Source organism: Condylostylus longicornis, unplaced genomic scaffold, assembly GCF_029603195.1.
Source record: "Condylostylus longicornis isolate FDR11 unplaced genomic scaffold, ASM2960319v2 ptg000018l, whole genome shotgun sequence".
NCBI classification, from domain to species: domain Eukaryota; kingdom Metazoa; phylum Arthropoda; class Insecta; order Diptera; family Dolichopodidae; genus Condylostylus; species Condylostylus longicornis.
Window position 1 is genome coordinate 7,082,681 of NW_026577987.1, and position 14,010 is coordinate 7,096,690.

The 14,010-nt window shown below is 23.4% G+C and overlaps 1 protein-coding gene across 6 annotated transcripts in view; it reads right to left on the reverse strand.

The window, feature by feature from the left end:
- Nucleotides 1-5,339: 5,339 nt before the first annotated feature.
- LOC129606507 (protein argonaute-2) overlaps nucleotides 5,340-14,010 on the reverse strand; it is a 35,752-nt gene continuing 27,081 nt past the window's right edge. For 3 of the 6 annotated variants that reach the window (XM_055516848.1, XM_055516849.1, XM_055516852.1), the window contains 8 exons: nucleotides 13,625-13,699; nucleotides 9,818-10,582; nucleotides 9,537-9,759; nucleotides 9,034-9,445; nucleotides 8,599-8,938; nucleotides 7,674-8,359; nucleotides 7,446-7,615; nucleotides 5,340-7,390 (listed from right to left, as the gene is read on the reverse strand). In XM_055516848.1, coding sequence (XP_055372823.1) covers nucleotides 7,252-7,390; nucleotides 7,446-7,615; nucleotides 7,674-8,359; nucleotides 8,599-8,938; nucleotides 9,034-9,445; nucleotides 9,537-9,759; nucleotides 9,818-10,582; nucleotides 13,625-13,699 — 2,810 coding nt within the window. In that variant the 3' untranslated portion in view covers nucleotides 5,340-7,251. The remainder of the gene's footprint in view (nucleotides 7,391-7,445; nucleotides 7,616-7,673; nucleotides 8,360-8,598; nucleotides 8,939-9,033; nucleotides 9,446-9,536; nucleotides 9,760-9,817; nucleotides 10,583-13,624; nucleotides 13,700-14,010) is intronic. The other 3 variants (XM_055516851.1, XM_055516853.1, XM_055516850.1) reach the window with 2 other exon arrangements.

Genomic DNA, 14,010 nt, shown 5'->3' on the forward strand with positions numbered 1-14,010 from the left:
TTTTTTCAAAAAAATTCTTATATTTGTTATATAATTATGCCATGTTCTTAACTATTTTAATTTAAAATCTTTATTAACATGTCTGAATATTTAAACTTTATATTTTAACCTTATTATAATGTATATATAGCAATTTTTCTTTGATAGTGATTTTGTACAATAAAAAAATTTATAAAAAAAAATTCTTACTCCGTTTATGCAATTAATTTTCTTTTATGTTTTTTTTTGTTTTCTTTTTTTATTTTCTCGTCCTACATAATATTTTGAATAGTTGAGAATTTTTTACTTACTTATGTACAAACATAAATTTTCATAAAATTTTCTACATTATTACATGGTATACTAACTTAAAATTAAATTCCAAGTTCCTTAAAATATTATTAAAATTTGCATTTATATAAGTACTTATATATTATGTACTTACTTCTTACATAATATGTATTTCATTATTTATATAAGCTTTTATTTTCTATATAATTTTTTTTTAATTTTTGATTATTGGTTTTCTAGTTTTCTGACTTTACATAATAATTGAAGAATTTAATTTCGTTTAAATTTGTAAGTAATGTTTACTAAAATCTTTAAAGAGACGTAATACTTTTCTTAATGTTGCTCTTATGCGCATAATGAAATCTATGTACTTTCTATAATAAGACATAGTGAAACTAAAACTATATATGTTTTCGATTTTACTACGTAATAAAAAGTTCTTGGCTGATTGTGTTTTTCAAATTTCAATAAAAGAAAGAAAAATCATAGCTTAAGAAAAGACAGTATGAATAGCATGCATAAAAAATTTGAAACAAATAAAATTGCATATTAACAGGCGAATATAACATTTTTAATGATCTATCACAATTTACAGTGTTCAGTTTTATTTTTCTTTTTTTTTTGTTTTATTGGCATAAAAATAAATGTTAGCATCAAATAAGAAAATATTTTAAAGTCGTAAGATAAATTGAAACCTTGTTTTGTTTTCTTAGTTTTAATTAATAATTTCTTCTTTACACTATTTTTTATTTTTTGAGTTAACTCACATACTTTTAAAGTAAATATCGTGCAGAAAATTCAAATTGTTTCCACATTTTAACCACATTATTAACTTGTTTAATTAATATACATTTTTAATTTTAAGTTTTTTAAAAGAGGGAATAATAATGAAATACCGATATATTAAAAAAATAAATTTATAAATAAAGTTTAAGAAGAAAAACGAACGGAATTTGCAAAACAAAATCAAATAAATAAAAATACCAACCGAATCGCAAATTTGAAAATTTATTACACAAATAGGAAAAATTGCCATTCTTTATACTGCATATATATATATATATATACAATTGATTAAATTACGTAATTTACGTTAAGTAATATAAGCAAATATGCAAATCGCAAGTACATATGTACATATATAAATTCGGTCGAATTGAAACTTTACTGTTCAACTACAGGAAAAAACAGCCGGTACGCGATTTTAGTCATTTCAATTTAGAAATTTAGGGCTATTATCATTCTGCTTTCTGAGATTTATCCAAATAAAAAAAAAAACTATAAAAGTGATATAATAAAAATGTTTGTAGACAATTCTTTTTTTTCATACCACAAACTTTTATTGCTTATACTTTTCCCATTTTTCAATATTATATAATATACACGCTTCTGAATCTTTTGAAAACTTTAAAATAATGTTTTTAAATACAATTTAAAATATTAACCAATAAACATGGTTTACATAAAATAGTTATATTAGGAAAAATATACAGTAGTTTCGATTTGCCAGATCAATTGTGGAAAATGTAGATTTTAATTAAATTTCAACAGATAGTAGATTAAAAAACTCCACAAATTTCTGAATGTACAACATAAAATTTTCAAAAAAGAATACAAAATAACTTTATCTTATTATCAAAATGAAAAATTGTAAGAAAATCCTGCTTTATTTTATTAACTTTTATACTTATTGTCATTTAAGTAAAATAAAAATTATGTAAAGTACTCAAAAAGTTTCTTATGCATCATCAGTTACAATTAAGGAAGACATAACGAAATTAAATAAATTAATAATTTGTTTTTTCTTAATTTTAATAATTTTCAAAAGTTCATAGTTTTAATTACTTTATTGCATTGTTTTCGTAAATTTCATTTTTATTTATATAACATACAATATTAATATATATGTAGTTATAAGTGAAATATGAAGAAAAGCCCTTCTAAGTTATATTTTAAATATTACATACCATGAATACATGTAACATTAATTTTTATGTTTTTCTGTTTGCATCGGTTTCCATTTGCAATTATATAATACATGCATAAAAAATTAAAAAATAAAAGGTAATAATAATTTTGTGTTACTTTTTATTGTTTGATTTAGAAAATTCTCTTAAATATTCTCAAATTTTGTTGTTATTGATATAACTTAAAAAATAAGAATAACTTACATAAATTAAAACGAAACAACATTATTAGAGCAGTGATTATTATTTTATATTAAGGTGGAAAAACTAAAGCTGGAAAATATAACATTAACAACGGATTTGTGATAAAGCACCTCAATATTTAACAAATTTATTGCCAATTCAGGATACATTTATTAATTCCATTACACTTTAATATCTACTTTAAGAACTTAGTTTCTAACCCACCACAATAGTGTGATTCCACAAAATATAGGTTTATTCATGGTAATTTAAACTGAATTTCTAAATAAAATTACTCAAACATTTCTTAATATTTTATATCGATGAGAAAAAATATTTTTTTAATATTATTTGTTGAAAAAGTTTCTTCACTTTCTAAAAAATGTATTCACTTGAAGATTACCAATTTGAATGAAATCTAGTTGACAATATATAATAACCACTTTTGAAAAACGATTTGCATAATGTAAGTAGTAAATAATTGTAAAAAGTAATACATGATTAATAAAATAAGATAATAGTTAAAATATTATGTATTTATTATATATACGTATATCATTGATTTACTATTTAAGATATTATTAAAAAAAAATTTTCGTTTATTAAAACTTAATTAACCTTGCTCTATCAAAATCCCTTGAAAACATTTCAGAACATTAACGCGTACATATTTAGATAGTTACTTATCAAAATAATTATAAAATTTAGTCCGTACTTCTGGTTTTATCCAGACTCCCACGAAAATATTTGTGTTTTGTGTCCTAATGTAATATACTTAAATTCTCGGTAGGTATAGCATTAAATTCAGTCCTAATAAACATGAGCCTTTAAGAATTACACATAATAAAAGTTGCATCATTCGATGATATCCCTGATAATCATATAATTTGGAAACTATCATTATTATAATGTTAACCAAAAAAAAAAAAATTTAAGACTTTTTTTTAAATACTGAATATCGAGTTAAATTTATAACATCATTTGACCAGTATATCAATAATATATATGTAATTTACCCATAAATTTGACATTATTAGGCATTGTGATAAATTTAGTTCCATTAACCTAATTGTATTTGTTAAATATAAGCAGTGAATATCACTTTTCCATTGTTAACTATGAAATTTTTCTTACTTAATCCTTTTTTACATATATAAAGAAAAAACTAAAATTTTTAATTTTTTATATTGTAAAAAAAAATATTTTTAGGTACATATTGAAATAACTACTATTTATAGCCCCGTTAATAAAACAAAGTTATAAATTATTAACAATAATTATTAGAATATTTATCAAATAAAAATAATCATAATAATTACAATAATGATTAAAGTAATTTATAAACTAATATTTTAAAACATATATGCGTAAATTTAAAATAAAAAAGTTTTCTTAAAAAATGTATAGCTACTTTTAATCATCCTGATTTTGATTGATATTTCTATAAACACTATATTACACAGTTGCATTATACTCATATTCGTAACAATATTTGATAAAAAACCTAAATATATACTAATAAATTGCATAGAAATTTTGCTCGACTAAACAAAATTTTGATACATATAAATATGAATACTACATACATATTCATATCTATGAGCTTATATATATGTAATACCCTAATGAATTACATGGAAGATGGTATATACATCATATTTTTCATTAGGGTGTTTTATATCTACAAATATTTGTATATTAATCATACAAATATACATTGAAGGTATATTTCAATTTCATACGCAGGTATATATATTTAAATATATATTTAAATTTTTGGTGTTTTGCTAAATGTAACATTTTTTATGACTAAATAATATTTTTAATGAATGGAACAAAAAATCGAAATTTATATGACATTTTGCTTCAACAACTAAAACTTAATTAACAATATTATGAGAATTTATAATATGATTATCTTAAACATACATAGAGCAACAAAAATTAGCAAAATGAAATAAGACCGTATACAGAAAGAGCTCACAAAAAATCAAAATGTTTCAGAATTTAAAATACATATAATTTTTGGATACTAAACCGCATTTCAGTATATTTTTATATTATGTTTTTTCAAGCCTAATTATTCCGTTTTTTGAATTTTTTGTGGATATTTACATCTATATGAAATGTTTCTGCATTGTTTCGACAAGTATTTATTAAAAATTATTAATTTTAAATTAATATTTGGAATAGCAAAAAAAAAATTTATAATTTTTACTACACGCTACAAGGTGTATGTGACATTAAAACCCTTTTTAATATTTTCCATTTGTTCATTTATTTAACTAAATGCAGTGTGGTACTAAATATTTGCTGCTCTAATCTGTTTAACAAAAAATCTGTTACATAAATTTTACTTTCAAAAACTTTAATTGTTATGTAAAATAACAATAAAAATTTTTATATAAAACATAATTTTTGCATTGTTTTGTTTGAGACATCCATTTTGTTTATATGTATATTTTTTTCTGTTTTAAGTTTTTTTTCTTTTTTGTTTTCTTTTTGTTGAAGAATCCTAACATATTGTTTTATTTAAATTTAGCGTAATTGTATTTAATTAATTGATTTTTATTTGATTTACATTTTAAATTTAAAGACCACATTCAAATGTTTTTAAGACCATAATTATATTATAATATTCGTTATTTTTATACTTTTCATAATTTAATAGACTTGCGATGCTATGTTAATTGAACAACATAAATATCAATATTTTGGAACATAATATGAATAATTTGTATATTTTTTTAAATATTATACTAATATTCAACCATTTAATTTTTTTTAATGTTTATTTAATATTAAATACCTAAAATTACTCAAAATTAAAAATTATAAAATAACTGTAGATACTATATGTGTATTTAAGTATTTTTTTAAATAATATAAAACATATTAAAATAGAAACAATAATTTGCTTGAAGCTGAAAAAATGTTTGAATTTTGCAACGTGTATTTTGGAAAATATCGATTAAATAATATGAAGTTGAATTTAAAGATATGTATGAAATATTATGCATGTTATTTTGAATTTAACTGCAATTTTATTTTGAATGTTAATGAATTAAAAAAGTATATTTATCAAATAATAAATATTTTGTTTGAAATTTATTTTCATTTTCACATAATCCTATAGCATTTAAATAACTATTGTCCCTATTATAATATGTTTTAGCATTTCGAAATCATTTTCCAGTTTCACTTATGCGATTTTTTTAATGAATTTAAGATTATTTTTAGATTAATTTCATAATTTTTTTTTATTTATTTTAATATTTAATTGGCCAATAATAATATTCTTAAATTAATTTGATTTTTTGACAAGCGGTACATATAATTGAGATAATTTCTTTTGAATAATTTGTTTAATATAATTGATAAGCGTTAATCATTAATTTAAAAAAAATTGCATTTTTTTTATTTCATTTTTATGTTTTCTATTGAATAAAAAGCTAAATAAGCAGTTTTGTTTGACTTTCTTTTCTTGTATATCTTTTCGTTAAAAAATTTTATACTTATTGTAGTTCAAATTTTTATATTTTACATATTTAACTTAAAAATAAAATGAAGCATTCATATGTTTGTATACAATAATTGCCATTTATATAAAGTAAAATTTTATAATAGTAAGTTAAAGTATAAATAGTTTATCATGTAATGGTTATAAGTATTGCATGGTTTTTGTAAGTGTACTCCGGTGTATTTTGGAAATTTGATGTAAATTTACTGTTCAGAATTAACTTTATTCAATTAAGTTAATATATAAATAAATTGGTAATTCTGTACCATATATTTTAAAATTTATTAAAAATTACTTTGTAAAAAAAATCTTTATGACATAAATTTTGAATAAAATTAAACTTTATCATACTTAAATAATATTTAATAATTCACGTCTTTCATATTTTATTATAGCATTAAAATAATGAAATTAACAATATTTTTTTTTTTTGCAGTCAAAAATGAAAGTAGAGTTTAAAAGAAAACCTTGCAACTATCTACTTACAAAAATCTAGTGTTAATTTATTTTTTTTGTAAATTATTATTTAAATACTTTTACTTTCATAACAAATTTTCCATAAATTTGTTTTGAATATATCAAAAAAGAAACTGTATTTCCAACAAATTGTATTTCTAATACATGATTTTAATTAAGTTACTAGCATCAAATTTACATTTCAATATGTAAATATTAGCCATATATAGAATAATGATTAAAGCAGTAAATTTACATCACCTTTTGCTTTTTTATAATAATACGTTTTAAAAAACAATTTCCTATTTATAAATATTTTTTTTTTCATTTGTAATCTTTTATCTTAAATACTAAAATTTTACACTAAAGAAAAAAGAAAATTGTAAAAAATTTTCTGCTGAATAAAAAATATTCAAATAATTTTCAATTTCTTTTCTACATCCCTCATGGTATTTAAAGCTTTAGACGTCCTTTTTTGTTATATTCTTATATAATAAAATTACATTTTGTTAATAAATTAAAAATTAAAAAATTACTATTATATATATAAAAAATATTGTTAAATTTCAAATCCATATTCATTTTTAAAAACTAAATTAAGTTCATATGTATCTGTCTATTTTTTATATCTATGTATGTTTTAATATATCAATCATATTAAACACAGATATATATTATTTATTTTACATCAATAAATTTTATAAATTTAATGTAAATTATAAATACTTTCATTGAAGCTTATATATTCAACCATGATTTTCACCCATCGACCCTTGTTATGTTAGTTTTTCAAGAGTTGATTAATGCAAAGACATTTAGGTATAAAGTTTTAAAGCAATTGACATTCTTGATAGCTTAAGCAAAGTACATAACTTTCTTTGTGTCTGCATGTACTGTTATAGCACGTGCCATTGCGCCTGGTGTTCTATCTTCTGAGCATCCGCTTTGATGTGATCCTTCGCCGGAATCGTGTTCTTTTTCCACTAAATGATACCTAAAATATTTAAAAGTAGTGATTATAAACAAAAAATTTATTTCTATAAGCATACCTTGCTCTAAAAGCGACTAAATGAGCATAGTACGCTGGAGCTGGAATCGAAACCGATCTTGTGCATCTCACATATGTATGACATAGTTGATATGTTAAGCATTGTAACTCATCTGAATCAAAATGATTGTCATCCCATAAAACGTGATAGTGAGACGGTCGACTTGTACCCTAAATAAATAGATCTAATATGAGTAATAATTTTTTTTTTACATATAAAATTTTAAACCTGAATTCCCTGATGGCTACATAAATAGAAATCAAATTCTGTTGGATGTGTTATGCCAACATCGACAGTTGTACCAGCTGGAATGTTGCCAGATTTACCACTTTGTTCCTTTTTTTCAGCGCAAAATAATCTAGTATGATGACGCTTTTGTACAACAATAAATGTTATACCTGGTCTATAATCTGCTTCCAGTTTTATGCATGCTTCACGAATAGCAGTCAATTCATGTTGTAATACAGAAACAAACTGTCCTTCCGAGACACCGTCCCGATATAATATAATTCGATGTGGTTTATAACCACCAGTAGATTTATAAAACATTATTAAAAGTTCACGAACCATACTACTTAGTTCTTGAATAATTTCTTGCCGATGTTGTTGTACGCGAACTGTTGCTGCATATCTTGATGGGTGGGCATCCATTGACCCAACAACAGCCGCTATCGATGGCTTTTTATTATCACCAGCGGGCGGGTGTGTAACATCAGCTCCTAAGAATATGACGGGTTCATTGAAAACCTTTGGACGTATTGAAGGTACCAAAATTGAATTAATACCGCCTAATTTAACATTGATTTTCAAGCACAAATTAGATAATGTTTGAGGCGATGTTTTATTAACATTTTTAGCTTGCACACATTGCGTTGCCATTCCTAAAACTGTATCTCCAACACGTTTTACTTCAGCTAAAATTAGAAACAAAATTTAAAATTTAAGTAACTGAATTCAATTAAATCTTAAAGTAAAAAAACTCAATAAAGTTTTAAACTTCAAATTACTTAAGTAGAAAACTAGTTTTAAAAATGTGGTGAGGTTTACAGAAGAAAGTCTATTAATACACAGCAAGATTTAAACACAACAAATGAATATGCGTCTAGTTAAGTTAAAAACTTAGGATTTATTATTCTATATATTACGTTCTTACCATAAACGGGAGTTTTTCCGGGCAAAACAACTACTACTAATTGTAATGCATTAAATGAATTTTTCAAATATCTGAACATCGGTTCCACTTGATCTGGTCCCGTTGCATATTTGCAAAAACAAGGTTGTCCTATGATTGGCATACCAGCATCATTCGAAATTTTTTGTAACTGTTGAGTAAAATTTCTCAAAGCATCCTCCCGAACAGTACGCTGTGGTGCAAAACATGCTATTGCCCATACACGAATTTCAACTCCAGTGAAAAATTGCTTGCCACGCATATCCCAAACACCTTGATTCGGCGATGCTAGACTCACTTTATTCTGTGGAGTAAATAACGGCTGTGCTGACTTTTTAAACACGACTCTTCCAACAAAATAATACGAAAAAAAAAACGAAAAAACGAAAACAAAACATAAAAATTAAAAATACTTACTTGTCCACTCATACTGGAAACGCGTCCCCCATATTGCAGTTTAGGTGGTGGCAAAACTCTGCCCCTTACTTCCATCATTGAATTTGATATTGTTAAACCAAATTCTTGAACATATGAATCATTATTGAAATCTGCTCTTTTGACTAAATTATTAATTTCACGTTCACGGTCTGGCGCAGAACGTGCTGTTGCTTTTATCATAGTCGAAGTCTGCATATCTGTCAGTTTCTTAATACATCGTTGTCCAGCTACAATATTACATACTTCAAGAGGCAAATATGTATGTTTGTGCTCTTGTCCAACTTGTAAACATGGTAAATGAGGATATCGCAATTTCATACGATATTTATCCAAAAAGTATTTTGCAACGGTACATTCAACTGTTTGACCATTTTCCAATTGCAGTGGAAATCTAAAATATAGCATTTATGTTTGAAATATAACATTTGTTTTTATGCAGTTCTTAAGAGTTAATTTATTGTTAACACATCAATTAAACTTACGATTGCATTTGAGCTGGTCTCCTAGTAACATTACAAACACGATATTTTCTCCTCATTTGGCCACAATGTGTTATTTCAATTTTAAGTCCTTTAATTTCCTTCGTAAATTTGACACGTTGAGAATCTGTCAATGGCTTTCTTTGTTCATTGATATCTCTAATATCTAAAACTTCACACATGAAATCGATCACTGGCTGCGCTTTATAAAAGGCCGTTGCAGAGACTGAAAATATTTACAAAGTATGAGAAATGACATTATGAAACATTGTTGAATTAATTACCATCAATATTCAACATCATTTTCCATTGGGAAGGTCTAACGCTTTGATGAAAACCAAACCATACTTCACGTCCACCACCCAACGGATGATAATAACCATCAGGTGAACTGAAAAAACTTCTTCCAACTGGAGTATATGTCATACTGGGTAAGTGCCTCATAACAACATCTAAAGCTAAAATTGCATCATAGGGAATTTGTCGTGTACGACCTTCCAAAGCTTCTTCTAAATTAAATAATGAAACTTGTGCCATCCATTTTATTGTAACACGAAATATTCGATCTTTTCCCTCTCCAGGTAATGTTACCTCCAATTCCAAACGATCATTACCAATTGGTAATGGATCCCTTGTATATAAATTATTTCTACCATCAAATACTGGTTTCAAAACACCAAATATTTTACTATATGCATGTACCATTGTTTCAATAATTTCACGATTTACTTTGCGCGGGCATTTATCTGGTTGTATATTAATATCATAATGATGAACATAACCACGTGGCATAGTTACTTGAAAATGATTTGCTCTTAAAGTTATTGGCCGACCTTCGCGACCCAGATTTGGTCGGCGGGGACATGTAAACATTGGCAGTTCTGGTTGAGTTGGTGTCGGCGTTGTTACAGCGCCGGTTAAAGACGCTGCAACAGTACCACCACCAGTACTTGTACCAGCTGCCGGTGTACCAGATGTAACACTTTGTACAGTACTTGGACTTGTAACTGATGTTGGATTCACTGATGAACCGGGCGCTGATGGTGGTGCTACAAATAAAAATTAAAAAAAAGTAAATACATAATTAAAAAATGATTAAAAAAAATAAATAAAATTGATTAAGCTTTTATAAAACATAAAAAATACAAACCAAAACAAAAAAAAGAGAAAAATACAAGAAAAATTCAGACTAATAATTACAAAAAAGCTCATTTTAAAAATACGATTAATGTTTTTTTTTTTTAAGTTCTTAGAAGAAGAACTATACAACATTCTGGCAACACTTAGTATAGTAAACAGAAATATATTTAAAACTATGAAAAAATCAAAAGTAGTTTAAAATTTCAGTTAAGTTTTCAAAAGTACTATACAAATTTATAATTTTATATTATCATAAAAAATATAGAAAGAAAAAATTAAAAGAATTGAAAAAAAATACTTCCAAAATCATTATGTATTACAGGATACAAAATATGTACAAAAGAAATAAAGTAAATTATAAACTTTAAGTAAATAATGAGTGTTGGGCAACAAAGAAAATCATATAGAAATAAAATGAGATTGAATCCGAAATTATGTCAATCTATGTGAGAAACACGGATATATAATAGTTAATATAAGCTAATATATATAGAAATATATACAAACAAATTAAAATATTTTCTTCGAAGTTTCGTTTTTGAACTCATTTTATAAATTGAAATATATCCATGATTAAGTAGCAAGTATCCTCAAAACCAATAGAATCAGTATGTTTTAAAAAAGAAAAAGATAATAATAACGCTAATTTAAATGTGAGTAAATTTTAAGAATTCATTATACCATTTTGAAAATCTCGAAATCAATAAGTTTACAATATTTTCCAATTAAGTAAAAATGCAGATTTATTTATTTTTATGGTCCAATGTTGTTTTAATACAACCATTCAATTGGTTGTATTCAAAAACTAAAATTCAAAACATATATTTAATCTAAAAAGTAATTACGAATTCGAAAGGTAATAAATCCAAAATGGCGCACGATAAACGTGAAAATTTCGACAACTCACAGTCCTTTTAAATTAAAATAATTATAGTAAGCTTAGTATTTATTTTATTGTGTTGAACAGATTAAGGTTTTTTTTTTTAATACAATAATTACATCCCTACAAATTATGCATCATAAATCATGTACATAATTTATCACATTATAAGACAAATTATGTGTCTTAAAAGGAATTAAATAAATAAATAAAATTAAATGGATGAAATGTAATACAATTTTATTAATTTAAATTAGTTTCCATATTCCTTTAGAAAAAGTAAAATTATCAAACAAATTTAAAAAATTTTGAAGAAATCATTGCTAAAATAATTACACTAAAATTTTACAATTTTCCAAATTTAATTTTCATGCCAATTCAATAACTAAATTCAAAATAATAAATATTCAATTTTTTGCAGTTTTCTTTCAATTAAAATTGATTGATTTATAAATTTCAATTCTAAAACTTTAAAACACGTAGACTTAAATATATATGAGTAGATTAACTAAGTAGATAAACTCAAAAAATTTTTGAAAAATTTGCGTAAATTAAATTTTATTTATTTTAATAAACTTGAAACACTTGGTAAATATTGAGAAAAACCAAGTGTCTGTCAATTTTACTTATTTCACAATTGCACATTATAATTTGAGTTTTTAAATTAAATATTCGATCAAAATATAATTCATTTTATTTTTGCCTATTTTAGTCGAACAATTCCACAGCTTTGTTTTCAAATCGTTCAGAAATTATAAAATAACAATTCAAAATTACTAAATAATTTTCAAAATTTCAAATGAATAGTTTAAAGTCATATTTTGTTTTTATTAATCAACCAATTTTAAAACATGTTGCATACTGAAGAAAACCCAAAAAATTTAATTTTTCAAAATCTGTATCTTAAATTATATTAAATTAACGATTAAAATTCATTAAATTCAGTTTAAATTGTTTTTAATTATTTGTTCTAATCTTTTGATATTTTCATTTGATTTCTCGGTTTTGTGGTTTGCATGGCTCTTTTACATAGAAAACTTTTACATAGATAACTTTTTACATAAATTTGCATAATTTCTGTAATAACAGAAACTTTCTGTTGTATTTGTATTATTTGTATTTTAATATTCTATTTTGTTATGAAATACATTCTGTAAAACAAGAAGGATGAATATAGTCGGAATATCACATATAACAACTACTATTTTCCAGAATCGAAATTAATTCCAAATCCTAAAACCTCAAAATATTAAATATTTGAAAATTTTAGAAAGAAAATTTATTAATACCAAGAGATATTTTAAATTTCTACATATTGGGAATTCCATGGAGAATTAAAATCAAATTTTAAATATTGTTCCATAACAAAAATTGATTGTTATGATTTTGCTTATGAAAAAGTTTTATTTGTAAAATCGAACGGATCCCAATTTGTAACATTTTGTGTCTCAGTGACTAATATAATTATCGATTTTATAATATTTTTTTATTAAAATGTCATATTTTAAACTTATCCGTTAAGACAAAAAATAAAACATGCGATTCCGACGTCTTTTAGCAACTTTCAGCGGCAAATTTTTTTTTTTAATATTAGCCAAAATATTTGTTATTACAATAACAAAGTACATACTGCCCTATATAAGGGCAAATATTTTTTAAACTATAATTAAATAAATCCATATTTAATGCAAAAAAAATATTTTCAATTATATTTGTTCGAATGTAGTGGTTAACACAACATTCCCGATGTATAAAATTATTATTTGATTTATTCAATCGTTAATTTAATATTTATTTCTTCTACAGAATTTTAACTAAAAATGCATTTTTTTCAATCCAATTTACAACTGAAAAATATTAAAAATTTTACTTAATTAAAAAACCAATTCCAAAAACCATCACAATAATTAAAATTTAATTTTAGGTTAAAAAAACAAACACAAACTGAATAAAAAAAAATAAAAAATTTTAAATAACATTTTGCTAAATTTCATTAAAAATTTTTATTTTTTTTTATATTTATTAATTTTGTTAAATTTAAGTGCTTTTTTTTTTGTTAAAATATTTTTACATGTAAGTGTATCGAAGCTAGTCTGCGACTGTGAAGGACTCGGTGGCCTAGGTGGCGAAGAAGTCCATTGAGGCTCTATAAAAATGAATAGTTAAAATAAAAATAAAGAAAAAAACAAAAAAAAAATAAAAAAGTAAAAAAAAAAACAAAAAAATATAAAATTAACATAAAAATTAAAATTTTATAATTTAAAAAAAAAATAAAATTAAATAAATGAAAAAATTAAAAATTGTAAGTTTAATAAAATATAAAACGATAAAATTAAAAAAAAATTATAATTTAGAACGATTAAAGAAAAAAAACGAATATTTTCTCATTAATTATCAGTTTTTTTTTTTTGTTATTTTTCAGTCTAATTTATAACGTTAATTACTATAATTAATTTA